Here is a 14,978-nt window from a genome sequence, read left to right as displayed (position 1 = left end):
TCACACACAACTGTGATCAGCTTTAATTGGAGCTGCCAGAAAGCAGGGAGCTCTGAGGGGACTGGCAGAAACATCCCTGTGCATCACCACACCAAGCTCACACTTTCCAGTAAAACCTCTGGGCTAGAAAGGCAAGAAGCACTGAATATATATATTTTTTTAATCTTTTTTAAAAAGTAGTCCCCCGCTTGGTGTGGGGGACTAATCCTTTAAGTTTTTAACCATTTAATTTTTTTTGATGTGCAAATGTGCTTACTTCCCCAAGCTTATAATTTTTATATGTGATACACAACACCTTGCCAATGCAATTGGTTTTCACTCCCATGGAGTATTCTCCATAGAATCTGGTCAAGACCCTGCTCCCTCCTAAATTGAAATAAGTATGCTCTGAACTTGAACTTGGTCTCTACTTAAGAGAAATGGTTTTATGAATAGGTTTTGGGCTGATTTGGGTTCCTTTTCTTCCTCCCCTGAGATAACACACTGGCATTTGTGCAGTGATCCTGCTACAGCATGGCCAGTTATTATTTTATAAAAGCAGAGCATGATTGACTTAGGCTTTCAAGAAGAATGATAGGGATTTTTTCTGAGTAATGTGGGGGAACAAGAATACTTTCAACTACACAAATATGCCTTGATCATCTATTTCATTCTTATTTTACTTATAAATATTTTTTGTGTGCTTAGAAAACTATGCCTTTAAAAATGTCTTTTTCAAACCTTTTTATTAAGAGCTGGTAATGGTCCCTGCTGTTGCAATGGTACATTGGTGTGATAAACCATGTACATTACTGACAAAACAAGTGTTTTGTGTAATCCAATGAAGCAAAGTCCATGCTTACTCATGTTACTCAAACATTTTTGAACAGGAAGTCACTTTGCTTTTAAGCTAGAAAATAATGATGTTGCAATTTAAATCCTCATAGTACAATTGATGTTCATTTGGCTTTACTAAAAGCACTGCGCTTGCTTGGCAGTGAAAATTTCTGGTTTAAAATCTGTGTCAGCTGATAAAGATTTGTGTTTGTATATAAACCTACTGAAAAATATACACGTTTTCATATGTGGTAATTAAACTTTGCTAATGCAGGGACTCTAAAAAATTAACTTCTAGAGCACAACCATGGTAACAAAACAAAAAAAAAAGTGGGAATTCAGCCCTGGCTTTTCTGGCATTTGTGAATCTTTCCATGAAAGCACCACAAATTATGGATTTTAAATGCACAATAGGCTTATTGTTTCATGATGTTTCTTGCTCCCCAGTTTGGTTGAAAAAAACCCCAAGGCATAACTAAACATCAGTGTGGAGCTCAGCAAAGGAAGAAGTTAAACTTTCAGAACAGATGGAACTTTTTATGTAATTAGCACTTCAGTGGCTGGATGGGCAGGAGCTACAGCTAGTCAAGGAAAGCTGAATCAATATATCCACATGATGCTTATCCCCACACGACTCCAGGGCATTATGAAATTTTACCAGCAGCCCAGAATTAATTGAAACAAACAAACAAACAAACAAGCTTACATTTACTTGAAGTAAAGTTTTCTAAATGAAGGTTGTAATCTCTCCAGTACTTTGCTTGTGCAAGAATTACAAATCAGTTGATGTAAGCAAGGTAACACCCAAAGTAGGGCTGTGGAGATAATGCAGAATATCTCATCTGTTGACTGATCACAGGGACTTTAGCCAGCTCTCAAGCATCCACGACTGACTATTGGAGAGAAGACTCTTAACATTCTCATCAGCACTTGAAACCTTGACTTATCTCCTAATCCTACCAGCAACACATTTCAACAGCCACTTACGAATGCGCTGCCACTACTGTGTGAATCATTTCCCACAACACATAGCTGTCTGTCTGGAGCCCACTCCTTCCATTCCCAGCAGCACCACTGCACTCGTTTGTTATCTGTGATTGCTACACAGCTCTGTGGCAGCAGCCAGCTCCCTGCTCTGGGCTCTGCCAGGGTGGACATGGAGCTCCCTGAGCTTCTGGGGCTGGTGAAAGCGAGCAGCTCCTGTTTGTTAAACAAAGCCAGGCTGAGTGCACGCACTGCAAAGTGCCAAAGCTTCAGTAATCACCTTCCTTTGCAGGGGATTGGCTCCAAAAAGGATTGATACAGAACTGCAAGATGAGCAGCCTCTTTCTCTGAGCTTTACTGTTTCCAGTCTTTTTGTCCCCTTTCTTCTAGAGGAAGGAACAATACAAACTCCCGAGTTCCAAGGCAGCTCCCAGGAAGGCAGCTGCAGAGTGCCATCACATCCTTCCCTTCCCACTGCTGCAGGGCTGCCCAGACAATGCAGCAGCTGTGTGACAAACAGCCACTTCTTCTGGACTGCCTGTGCCCAGAACCTACCAGCTACAGAAATGCCAGCTCTGTGGGTGCTGGGACATGTCCTGTGCTGCAGCTGAAGCACCACAGAGCCAACAAAGCCAGCAGGGGACTGGGCACAGCCTGAACTGGGCCAACACCGTCTTCTGCCTGCAATCCCCTGCCCCTCTCAGCTGCTCTCACACAGCTGCAGCACTCCTGGGGCATGTGCCACACGTGCATTCCCTTACAGAGAACAAAGGGTGTTTGGCCACTTGCAGGCACTCTTGTTAGAAGAGCTGGAGGATCAATTAGAGCAGATTTTACAGTAAGAGCTGCCTGACAGTGTGATGGTTCTCAATATTTTGATTATAAATCCAATGCTCATTCCCCCAGAGATCAGTGGGTACCACTTACAGAAGGCACAGGGCTGGGGTTATTCACTCTCCTACCTCTCCTCCCGGACCAATTCTTGTGACAGACAGGCTCATTTTTGGGGGGAGGAAAAAGTCCAGTGAACAGATCTGCCTGCAGAATTAGTGCTGGGTAAAATTAAGCTTTTGTAATACCTGACACTGGCTCCAGAGGCCCTTCCATCCCTCACTAGATAATCCTACCCTCAGTCTCAGTTACACAACTAACAAGGCTGCTGTACTGTTCTACATAACAGAATCCTGAAGCAGTACAAGTGTAAATAAACAGATGGGATGGCAAGAGAAGGCTGGAAGACACCTTCACTCTAAAGCCACAGCAGCACAGAACTGCACTCAAGAGAAACTTTATTTCTCATCCTTAACCTAACATCATAATCACAATCAAGATCTGTGTAATTTCTGCTTCACTTTATATGTTGAAAATTGTTGAAAATATCAAGCAATGTTTACAGTGCTGCATAACCATGTTCAGATTGTACAGACGTGGCAGTGCCACATAATGCTGACAAGTTTCTTAGTCTAAGCAGAGGTCCTTGAAGCAAACAATTTTTGGTAGTGACTTTTAAACCTCAGTTGAAGACTACATGTTTGCTAAGCAGAGAGACAAGTTTATGATAGTTCATATTCACTGTAAACTTGAGAAGTTTGTGCTCATGAGTAATCCCAAAGGCAGAAATTAAAAAAAGGGAAGGGGGGGAGACAACCCTCTTCTTTTAGGTTTAATGAACCAAGTAATAAATTCCCATTCTAAGGCTAATCAGAAGCCAACTCCAAGCTCAGGAAAGACCCCAAGACAAACAAATACAAATATTACTAATTAGAAAGAAGTATCTTACTTTGCCCTAAGCTGCAAAGGGAGCAGTTAGAAATAAGAACAGTCAGAATGTAGATGAAGGCACCAGAGTAAAGAACAAGGAAGAACTATGGAATGAAAATCCCAGAAATCTTCAGCCTCCTACACTGTCACACATGCAAAGCTGCATTGTTTGTATTTATGCAGAAAGGGCCTTGCCCAATGATATTTGGGAAATAAGTTCTAGCATAACCATCACTTCCTCCTCCTGCTTCACAGACACACAAATAAGCTTCTTTATTTTAGTAGAATAAATGAAATTCAAAAAATTAAAAATTTCCCTGTAAAATCTTATAATTCTCTGTACTACTCAAATACTGCACATCTATTCTTACAGCTGCAATCACATCAGTGCTGTGATGTTTGTGTAGCATTCTAAATAATGGGAAATGAGGAGCTGGATTCTGTTGCAGCCAATAGCATGCACTGAAACTCTGAAACTGAACAAGGAAGTCTAGAAATGACTGTGTTATGATAACTTCTCCCTTCCAGCATTTAAAGAAAACCTACCAGGCTGTAACCCATGCCAAGTCCTTACACATATACTACGTGCACAGTTACACATGTGCTGGACTCTGTGCCAATGCCTCACCATAATCAGCTCAATGGGTATTTCAGTGTGTTAACTAAACTACAGAAGTCAGCTTTGGCAGGGAACAGAGCATCCCTCTCACCCAGATTTGAACTGAGGACACCAGGCTGTGCAGTTAATGACATAAAACCAGCAAGATTAGACCTTTTGACTATAATCTGGCATTTGCAGACAGAATTATTTATGTTGTTTAGGAAATAGTAAAGATTATGCTTTAAAGAAAACATACCTTGAAGAGAGTCACAGTAATTTCAACATTTTCAGGTACAGGCCACACCACCAACCCACGGTATGGGTTCTTGATTCCAGGCTGCCAGCTGTGTGCCTAAAGGAAGAAAAACAGCCAGCTGTTTAAAGCCATTATAAAAGTGCTGACCTGACTCCCACAGGACCCAGGGCATGCAGGTAAAAGCCACATATCACTGACTCCAAAAATGTCACATGACTCTACTGAACACTTCAAAGGACAAAATTAAGAGTGACAGTAAGGAAACGCAGACCACTAGCAGTCTCTTCCATTGAACTAAAGCTGTTCCTCACAAGGTCCTAAACTCAGCTTTTTTATTACATAGCACAAGTCAGGACACTCAGAGCCTTGCAAAAATTAAGGCTGTAGGGTCAGAACTTCTGTAGCATGCTGAGCTTTATTTTGTGCACAACACATAATGCAGGTCTAATCATATTTACACATAAATGGAGCAAGATGTTTTACTTGAGGAAAGAAAAGTGAAAACAATGATTTATAATGCTACTAAAACATTTAAATTTTTAAGAATTAACGTGCTGGAGTACCTACAGCTAGAAAACATGACAAAAAACCCAACAGTTAAATAGACTGAGAACCTGTCTACCTCTGAGCATCATTCTGAATTAGTGTATGGCCTGTATTTACATTTTAACAGCTTGTCCTAAAAACCACCATGTGTGAGCATTTCTGGTCTGGTTTGGAATAAGTATGCCTTTTTCCAAGCTCAACCTAATGTATTTTGTGATGCTGTAAGACAAATGAGGGAAGGATGCTGCTGCAGAATTGACAGCTATGGAGCCAGGGTGTCATTAGAAACATCTGGAAGTTTTATCAGGAAAGACTATACAATCTATTTGCTGTTACCTCAAGCCAATTAACTTTGCTTTTTTTCTTTTTTTTTAAATTCTAGAGCATCACTCATTGCAATTTTATACTCCTTCCAACACTGAGAACTTCAGATTCAGGCTGTCTATAAGAACATATTTTTGCCTTAATAAGGTTAGCAGGACCTGTGACTCAGGTTCTCTGAGACTCTAAGGTAACCTGGGCAACTTTAAGGATGACCTTGCTGTACCAAAGTGGGAAAGACAAAGCTGGAGTCGCCGTCCCATCCCTACAGAGGCAGTAGCTCTCTGCCACTGTAGTAGGGAGTGCCAAATGTTGCCAGCTCTCCTTTGGTTTTATCACAATGTTTTTTCTCTTTGATGTTCTGCTTGAAACCCCAGTTCCCAAAGATGCCTAATTAGATCTGATTTTTCAGTGAGTATCTATGCTTTCTGCTTGCAGAGGAGCAACTTGGAGCTTCTAAAAAAGGGAATTTTCAAGTAAGAGCAACTTGAAAGAAGCCAATTTCTACTGGTTTTACTCCACGAATTTCAGTCTAATCTCATTCTAAAGAGGGCCTGAATGTATTTCCTGAATAACAGAGCAAACAACAACAAATAACACAAACAAAACTTACATATTTTACAAGAAAAAGGTATTTTGTGAGCAGCAAAACACACCAGAGTAGATGTCATTACTACCACAGACACTGGAGCTGCAGTTTGTGTGTCTGTCCCACAGAACCCACAGCCCCCTGCATCACTCCCAGTTTGCCCACAGAGATCCTCAGCAGACACGAGGCAGTGATCCAGAGCCAGGCACAAGCTCATCTGCCACGTCCCCTGGTAGCATCCTGTAAAATCAATAACTTCTCCTCCATAGGGGCACTCCATCCTCTTTCCAGCCACCAGTTTCACAAAAATAATTGGAGCTCATGGTGTGTCTGAAACCAGTGCTTTCCTGCTGGGTTTGGCCAGCACTGAAAATTGTGTCAAACTTTTGCTGTCCAAGGTTCCAGGCACTGCCAGCCTGTTCAGTTGAGGATCACTTGTTCCATTTATTAAAAAACCCTAGAAAATGAGCATTCAGTAGTGCAGTCAACACTTCACTTCAAGCCCTTTATCAGCATTTCCTCCCACCAGGAAAGTCAGTGAGACACAATAAACACACAGGGATATATATGTTTTTCTGTCACTGAAAGCAACAACCAGGAGACAAGTTCTAACTAATGAGCTTTTAAAGCAAAGCTGTTCTGTGATCATGAATGTTATCAAGTCCTCCTCTGGCTTTGAAAAATAAACACTGTATCACATAAACAGCATGACAGAAAAAGATAACATCAAAAGGACTGTCTGGGTTGTTGGGAAGGAGAAATGGAAAGGGGAAAGCAAATCCAGAGAAACAAAGAGTAGCAAACGACAGTAATTTAAAATTAAGATGCAGGGTGTTATTCTAATGCAACATTTCTCATGCCAGGCACCTCTACGCTGCAGTTTCTTCAAGTTACATCTGGCCTGTATCAAAAACCTTTTCAACTCCCAAATTATAAGCCTTGACTTGGAGCTGGATCAGGCCACCGCTGCAGGTGACAAGGACTTGCTGTCAGGGCTCAGCCAAGGCAAGGTCCTGCAGCTGCACAATACATTTCCACCCTAATCCTCTCCTTAACCTATTTTCCATCAGGATAGACCCACTTTTTCCTCATTTGCTACTGGTCTTCACCAGCCATCTCCCATTGTCTTGGAAGTCAAGGCAAGGGCAGCTAAGCAGAAGTGGCTTCCAGCAGCAGGTGCCTCACCCACAGTCCTGCCCTTGCCTGACTTCTCTCCAGACCTGAGGGATGGGAGCCACGGTCTGCAAAGAGAAGCAGAAGTGCTTTGCTGCATTTCAAAGCAAAAGGCAACTCTTCCTTTTTTCCTGCCAGTAGAAAATGACAGAAGACAACATAGCATGAAAGCTCTTTTAAATCTGGAAACAGGAGCTACAGGATGGGCTGCTGAAATATCCTATAAATAGAGTAGGGCTGTGAATGACATTGTCCAACCTACGGCATTGCTCTGGCACAAAACTGATGACTGGGAGAGGAGGAAATCTCTTAAAGAAAGGCAGTGGAGATGAACCCACAGAAGTTGCATGGGCACTTTAGGCTATCCATTTTTCTCTTTAAAACAACAGTTCCAATCCAGGCAGCCAGCTTTGCAATGCACCACTTGCGATGTGAAAATCACTGCTGTTTTGCTGTGTTTGAGCTGGAATGACAGACTTGATACCACATTATTTCAGGAACCTGCCCTTTCAGATGCTTCAATCTCTTTTCTGCTTTCTTCACTTCGACCTTGCCTCATCCTGTTGTGCAGGATAATTTCATGTTGCTTTTCTGTAAGATGCTAGACCTAACCATAATATTTTAAGCCTGCTGCAAATTATGGAACAGTGTATACTTATGAATAAAAAATATGTTCTTATTGCCAAGCTGTCAATATTGGGTTTTAAAAGCAAAACTCATCTGAAACAGACCTACGATTATTCCTCACCTGCAGCCACAAGAGAGGCTTTATTGTGAGCCAGCAAACTGCTGATTTTCTTTTCCTTATAAATTTTTTGCCAGCTGCCTGTGATCAGGCCAGCTCTGCTACTTGTTGGTGTGACAGGTTGCTCAGGGCACAAGAAGCAAGCAGGAGCTCAACTGGCTCCAGTAGTGCTTAGGCCAGCTCAGCTTGTAGGGATAATCCCTCTTCTTCAGCATTATCCAGGCAAACACTTAGATAGGAAAAAAAAAAAAAAAAAAAAAAAAAAACCCAAAACTCAAAAGGAAGAGCTGACATTAAGCAGCCAGATCCTTCATCTGGTGCCTCCATGCCAGGAGTGTGGCTTTGGAACATTGAAACACCAAGGATTTGCTCCATGTGATGCATCCCACCAAAGTCATTCACCATCCAAGACAGCCAGAGTTGTATGTGGCTGCTGCTGGACCTACTGGAGAAAGAATGGACTGGGAAAAGCTGCCAATTCCCTCACACCAGAGGAAACCAGCAGTTTGTGAATGGCTGCTTCTTGTTCTTCTGTAACTCAGTTCAGTGTCACAAAAGGAGACAAATTAAAGGCCATACTCCAGACTACAGCTTGCATCCCCCCCATGAGCATCTTGAAATCCCTGTGCTTGTCCCACCAGTTAAAAAGGCTGGGCACCAGAACAACGCTTCAGTCACACTCATGCCTTGGGATGCAGTCCAAAAAACCCAGCACGTGCCAAAGAAGGAAGTTCAAAGCCCTGGAAACTCCAGGCAGCCTTTGATCAGCACATTGCTGTCAGTGCCCCCTTAGAGCAGACAAGGAAACCAGAGGATTCCCACAGGTCTTCCCATGAATGCCTTCAATTCACCGGCAGGCACACGTGTTACAACTGTCACTGTGCACATGTGTGGTACTGCTGCAGAGCTTCAGGAACACTGCCAAGCTTGGGGAATGAGCAAAAACTCATCTCCACCACAGCTTCTCCAGGACTGGGCTACTTCTTCAAGCTTGATTTCACACACACATGTTCATGACATACATGATGAATACCTCATGTATTAAATACATAAATACATGATTCATGCTATTTGGTTCACCAAGTCTTGCCTTATTCACCATGCTCAGATAAAGAGCCTCTTCCCTGTCTCTTCAATCAATTTCTCACATCATCTATAGGGTTTCTTATTAGAAAAGAAAAACAACCAACCAAATAAAAAAAACAAAGCCCAGACAAACAAAAAAAATGTGAACACAGTTATTTTGCTCATTGTTTTCTGGGACAGCCACCACTGCACCTCAGAATGCACCCACAAGTCAGCTTTGTGGGACTCCTGGAAAAAAGAAGAGTATTAATGACCTCCAGTTTACAGTCAGGGATTACAATCACAGCATGATCTTGTAACTTTACTAAAAAACTGAGAAGGTACAGGAGTGGCATTATTGAACTGTGCTGGTCCCAGACAGTCATCAGCATGTCAGGGTCACAACATGTCTTTGGAACTCCAGCCCAGCAGGGACAGGCAGGGCTGGCACTGGGCAATAAAGCAGCCAGAAAAGGCAACAGATTGCCAAAACCAGCAGAACAGGTGACCCAGCTGCTGCTTTATTGATGGCAGAACCTTGGAAAAGTGCTGGCCAGGCTGCTGCTGTGTACAAGAGATTCCTTTTACTCCCTGCCCCTTTGCCTCTCTTGGCTCTCACTTCTCACTGCCCAAGCTCTTTCCCTCTTCTCAGCATTGTTCCTTCTCCTTTGTGCTTGCAAAATTTTTGATAAACCTGCAAGAGAAGTGCTGAAATCACAGGCAAGGCACCTTCTTTCAGCTTTGATACAAAAAGAATCTTTGAAGAATAATTCTGTCAGGCTCTCAGAAGCAAGTGCAAATTTGATTCTTCAGAGGTGTATAATTCAACCATAAGCCTCTCTATGTTCACAGGAATAGTAGAAAGTACCTCCTTGACATCACGGCAACATCTATTTTCAAATCAAAATTTATTAGTTCAAAGCCTGGAAATTTGAGAGCATCTCAGTGAAATGAAGGTAAACGTATTTTCAACACGTTTTTCCCTTGCTCTACACTAGAACAAAGACACTCTTCCACCACTCAAAAACAAAAGAAAGAAGAAAACAAAAAAAAAAAAAGAAGAAAAAAAAAAAAGAAAGAGAGACAGATCCAAAAGCCCAGGGCCTGAAAACCTGGGCAGGCAACTTTCCAGTGTGCCAGGGTACTGAAGAAGAGTTAAACAAGTCCACAGCTACAAGCTGCACCTTCTGTAAACCTAAATAAAGCTTGAAGAGTGTACTTGATTTTGCAAACAGACAACATTTGCACCAGCAGACAGGCAAACTCCCACCCTCCCCAAGCTGAAAGTTCATTTTGGTTCTAGGACTGCACAGCAATTCTGCCAAGCACAGCAAAACTGCAAATCACCATTTTATGTAAACTCCTGGCACACACAGTGGAGATGCCCAACCACACAGAGCCACCTCGTCCTGACACATCTCATGAAATACATTGAAATTAGACTTGCCCATGGAGAGCAAGTCCCAAAATAGAACTGTAAGTAACTTAAATCTGCATTAAGGTCAGTAACTGCTGGATATATTTATGGTCTTGTATCCATCCACCCATCAGACTGCTATTTATAAGCTCTTTCAAAATGAGTGTTTGCTTTTCATTTGCAACACTTTGAAACTTACTGTAATTAAACATATCTACAGCTCTTATTCTGTGTTTCCCACAGTAAGAACAAAAATATTCAGACTCCTGCACATAATGCCTCTTATTCTTTATTTTAATAAAGGGACCACTGTCGTTTATTTGGAAAAAGAGCACGTGGGGCAAGAAGCATAGCAAAATCATGGAAACCCACAAAAACAAGGGCTTCAAAGGACATCAAGAACTCAGCTTTCAGCTCAATGACATTTTAAAACTGTATCAGTTAGAGCAGGCATCCCAGTGCTCATCCAGAGCTCCATCTTCCAGCTGCACGACATTTTTGCTTAATACATCTCTTGTACTTTCCCAGTACAAGAGACACAGAGCTACTGGAGAGCATCCAAAGGGCCATGTTTGTGAGTTTGTGAACTATCTGCTGGTGATATTGCTCATTAATGATCTGAAAAGTTCAGAAAACATAACCTCCAAAAAAGTCTTCACAACATCTTTACAGTAAGGTAAAACCTCATCCCTCCCTTCCTCCCTCTCAAGAAGCTGAAAAACAGACAATTATTAATGCTTTGTACTCATTGAACCCAGTGTCCACCAAAAATAAAATAAGAGGAAATATTCATTTGACTTGCTTCCAATAAAGCAATTAGATGAAACAAGTATGTTGAATAAAGTATTTTACTGGCAGGATGACTAAGAGATCAAGAACATTTATTGATCAACAGTTTTTGACCCAAACAGCTCAAGTCACACCAGCTACCAAATCTTTAAAATTAACTCTATGCTCTGCCCAGGTTTCAGGGCCACTCAGCCACTCCAAAGTACCTTTGTGGGATCTTACTAAACATGACTTAGTCAGACAAAGATTTTTCTGAGTCTCAGGTTTAAATCTGCTAGTTTATCCAAGAGTTGTTTCTACTGCCTGGTGACCAAAAATGACAATATATCATGGAAGTTTATGGCCCAGCTGTAAAAAACTTCAAGCCCAAAAGGCTAAGCTAATGCCAGAAAATCCTGTTGCCTCAGGGAAATGCTGTCATTTGGATCCTATAAAATGACAGGGAGAAACCCATCAGGTCACAAAGCCATGCTGGACTTGTTATGGCTTCTATTTCTGAACATATTCTGAACCCCAACAAATCAGTCATTTATGGACAAATACCTTGTTTTTCACCAATCTTTTCAGGGTTACAAAGCTTGTGCAAGCACTGCACTTACTGTTTGATATAACTTTTATCTCTCTGTGCAACATAAATTAAATTCAATTAATACAGAGAAGTTGTCATAGGGTGAGCCACATCAGACATCAGTTATTGACATCAGCACTCACTGCCTAGACACACACTGTGCTATAAATTTAAAGGAACTTGAGTTAGTTGATGTTTCAGTGAAACAGGAATAGTCTGACTGGCTTTGCTGAAGAGTATGGAACAGGAACAGGTACCAGACTGAGCTCACACCCTTGTTTACTCATCAGGTAACACCTTTGGGTTTTCATAACCTGAAGCAGAATTTTGGATGCACAACATTTAGTTGTGCAGTCAGGAACCAATCTTTATCTAAAACAGCCTAGAATAGCTTATACCTCAAGTTAAAAGACAAAATACAACAAATATGCATGACAGTCAGAAAAAGAGGGGTATCAGTAAAAAATAAACCCAAAGCCTCTCCTGAGCAGGGTAGAAAACTGTGTATCATATTTTCTAAATATTTAAGTTCTTCAACACAATTATTTCAAGATATATTCTCTATCATTAATGCCCTCTCTCCACTATGAGAGTTCTTTGAAACATCATTTTGCCTTACACAGACAAAAAAGAAAAATAAGCTTATACCATAATCTTTTAACTAAGTATCAAAGAATTATTGTAACTTCCAAAATTTCCTCTCTGACAAGATCACTTGCCATAAATCCAACCAGGCTTAGAGGCCACAGCATAGGGAAAGGCAACAAGGGAATGAGCAAGTAAGACCAAGTCATCTCAAAGAGAAGAGGAGATGCTCCTGGGAAGGGAGGAAAACAGCATGCACTCCTGTCTCCATGAAAGACAAACTTTATCAGTGTCCAGACACTGGAGAGACTTCACTCAGAGCTTCCCATTCCTCAGGCTACCAAGTTATTAGTCATCAAACATAAATTTACAAGTTTGGCCACAGTGTTTGTGTAAGTAAGATGTAAATATTCACTTCAAAGACACACTGCTGGGCTGAAAGACCCTGCTTTTACTCTTTTTTATTCGTAGCATTTCAGGTTGTGAAATAGCCTCTTATACAGGCTTTATCTGCCTGTTGCAGGGATGTCAGATGCTTTATTACTTTTTTTTTAATTAGTTGGGTTGTTTTTTTTTTAATACACTTCTAGTAAAGAAACCAATTCTCCTTTCCAATTAGGTATAGCAATTAATAACTGAATTGAACTGATGGTGATACAGTTGTGCTAAACAAATAACCAAAGCTGAAATCAGAGTTAAGAGTTCCCACAAATTAGCACTGACATCAACAGCAGTTTATTCTGAACTTTATGGATAAACTGAATTAAAAAGAGAAGTCAACAACTAAAATACTTCTCATTTATTTATTTGGCTGCTCCCCACATTCAGAAAAACAGTCCCTCAAACCACTGACCCTGTTTGTCACTCAAGTTGGGACTTATTAAGCAATCAACTAACCTTAGAGGATTTTCTTCTGCTTCTTCTTGTCCAAACCACCACTAGTTTATCTGGCTGCCTGTTGAAGATAAGGAAAAAACAGCTTAATATACAACAAGATCAATATGTAAACAGTTTATATTAAAACTCTTGCAACACGTAATGACATCCTTAGTGGGGAACATGCTCTCAAAAATAGCTCATCAAAAAGCCACTCTCAGCATCAGTCATTTAACAGGAAAAATAATGTGTATTTATAGGGACAGGTTGTCCTCCAGTCCACACAGTAATGTCATCATTGTCCTCCTGCTCTCCTTGCCCGTGGACATTTCCCCAGAGCCAGCAGCACATGTGAGCAGAAACTCTTCCATTGGGCAGAGAACAGGATTCAGACTCTATGAAGACACCTTGGAAACATTCCAGTACCCAAAATAAACATTAATGCAAATTCTAGCTTGAATTTCTATGCAGATATATTGAAAAGTTACTTCTAAGTAGCAAAGAAAGCAGGTAATTTCACATTTTCTTACACAAAGGAATTGTGTAAGAACACAAATTTTTCTACTTGAATAACACAAAGAACAAGAGAATCAAGTCCTGTATTACTCCTCAAAATCACCTTGGAGAATGACAGGTAAATCAGCACTTCCTCAACTTATACTCCAAAGGACAAATATATTGAAAGTCAGTGTGGTTTCCCAAGCAATTGTTTATTTGGTATTTGCAATGAATGTAGATGGAAACCTCAATAAACAACCCTTCCAGTACAAATTATTTTCTCTTCAAATTTCTTAGGAGTTATTTATTGGTTAATAGTTTACCCCTATTATACCTACATTATTGGTTTTACAGTTGTGTCTGAGTGATTTTTGATACTGACTGAACTTCCAGACTTCCCATCCTCCCCCCATGATACACTTCCCATTGTACGATGACCACACTTCTGGTCCCACTTCCAGACCTGTAACCCTCTTGTGCAGACTCCTGACACCATTCCAGCTTTGTTCTCTGGCTGATGACCTGAATTCCATCATGAAGCCCAGCTGCAAACCCACCCACAAAGGATTTTCAACGGAGTTCACATCTCTGCTTAAAACTACTAAGCCTGCATATGCAACTCTGCCTGGAAAAAAATTGCTGCTCAGATTTTTAAGACACCACTGTAAGAATCCTTGCATTTCTAAAGCAAACAGAAAAACAAATCATAGGGAGGTAAATGGGTGTAGCCAAGAAAAAGTCAAGACACAATACATTCAAATCATGATTAAAAGATGCACCTAAAACCCCCCACACAAATATTCTGAGTAAAGGCACTGTTCCCACTGCTATTTCATCAGAGGCAGATTACCTACTTAATAACTAACTTTTCAAATGAAATCCCAACTGGTTTAATAATCATTTTAGGCACTGAAGTGCTGGCCATATTTCCTTTCATACATACTTTTCCATTGAGCTGTTGATCATTTCTGCACATTACAATAAAAGCAATTCCTCACTCATGATTCACACTTAAACCCTACCAGAACTAAAGCTCTCCCAAAAAACTGAGCTACAGGCAGATCCCACAAAGGAAATGAGGACACAAGATTTGTTGGGTTTGGTTTTTTTTCACTGAAAGTGAAATAATCTATTTTAAACTGTAAATTCACTCTTGTGGCTTGTTTAGGTGACTTAAATTGCAGAATGACTCTGCTTGCAGCTTCTGCAAAATCTTGCTTGGCACTGAGGTCATCCTGTTGGACGTCAAAGCTCCTCGCTCACTTGGTGCTGGGTTCTCATCTTTGGCTTGCAGCAGCACCAGCCCACTTGATGGGAACTGTATCTGTGCCACCAGGGAAAAACAACACACCCCTAAGCAAAGCAATCCAAACCCACACCAGCAACAC

The 14,978-nt window shown here is 41.1% G+C and overlaps 1 protein-coding gene across 12 annotated transcripts in view; it reads right to left on the bottom strand.

Annotated features, from left to right (window-relative positions):
* Nucleotides 1-14,978, bottom strand: part of EHBP1 (EH domain binding protein 1) — a 206,896-nt gene that overhangs the window by 165,161 nt on the left and 26,757 nt on the right. For all 12 annotated transcript variants that reach the window (XM_039718885.1, XM_039718889.1, XM_039718890.1 and 9 more), the window contains 2 exons: nt 13,114-13,171; nt 4,419-4,514 (listed from right to left, as the gene is read on the bottom strand). In XM_039718885.1, coding sequence (XP_039574819.1) covers nt 4,419-4,514; nt 13,114-13,171 — 154 coding nt within the window. The remainder of the gene's footprint in view (nt 1-4,418; nt 4,515-13,113; nt 13,172-14,978) is intronic.

Source organism: Passer montanus, unplaced genomic scaffold (assembly GCF_014805655.1).
Source record: "Passer montanus isolate IOZ18808 unplaced genomic scaffold, ASM1480565v1 scaffold40, whole genome shotgun sequence".
NCBI classification, from domain to species: domain Eukaryota; kingdom Metazoa; phylum Chordata; class Aves; order Passeriformes; family Passeridae; genus Passer; species Passer montanus.
This window is presented reverse-complemented; position numbering and strand designations above follow the sequence as displayed.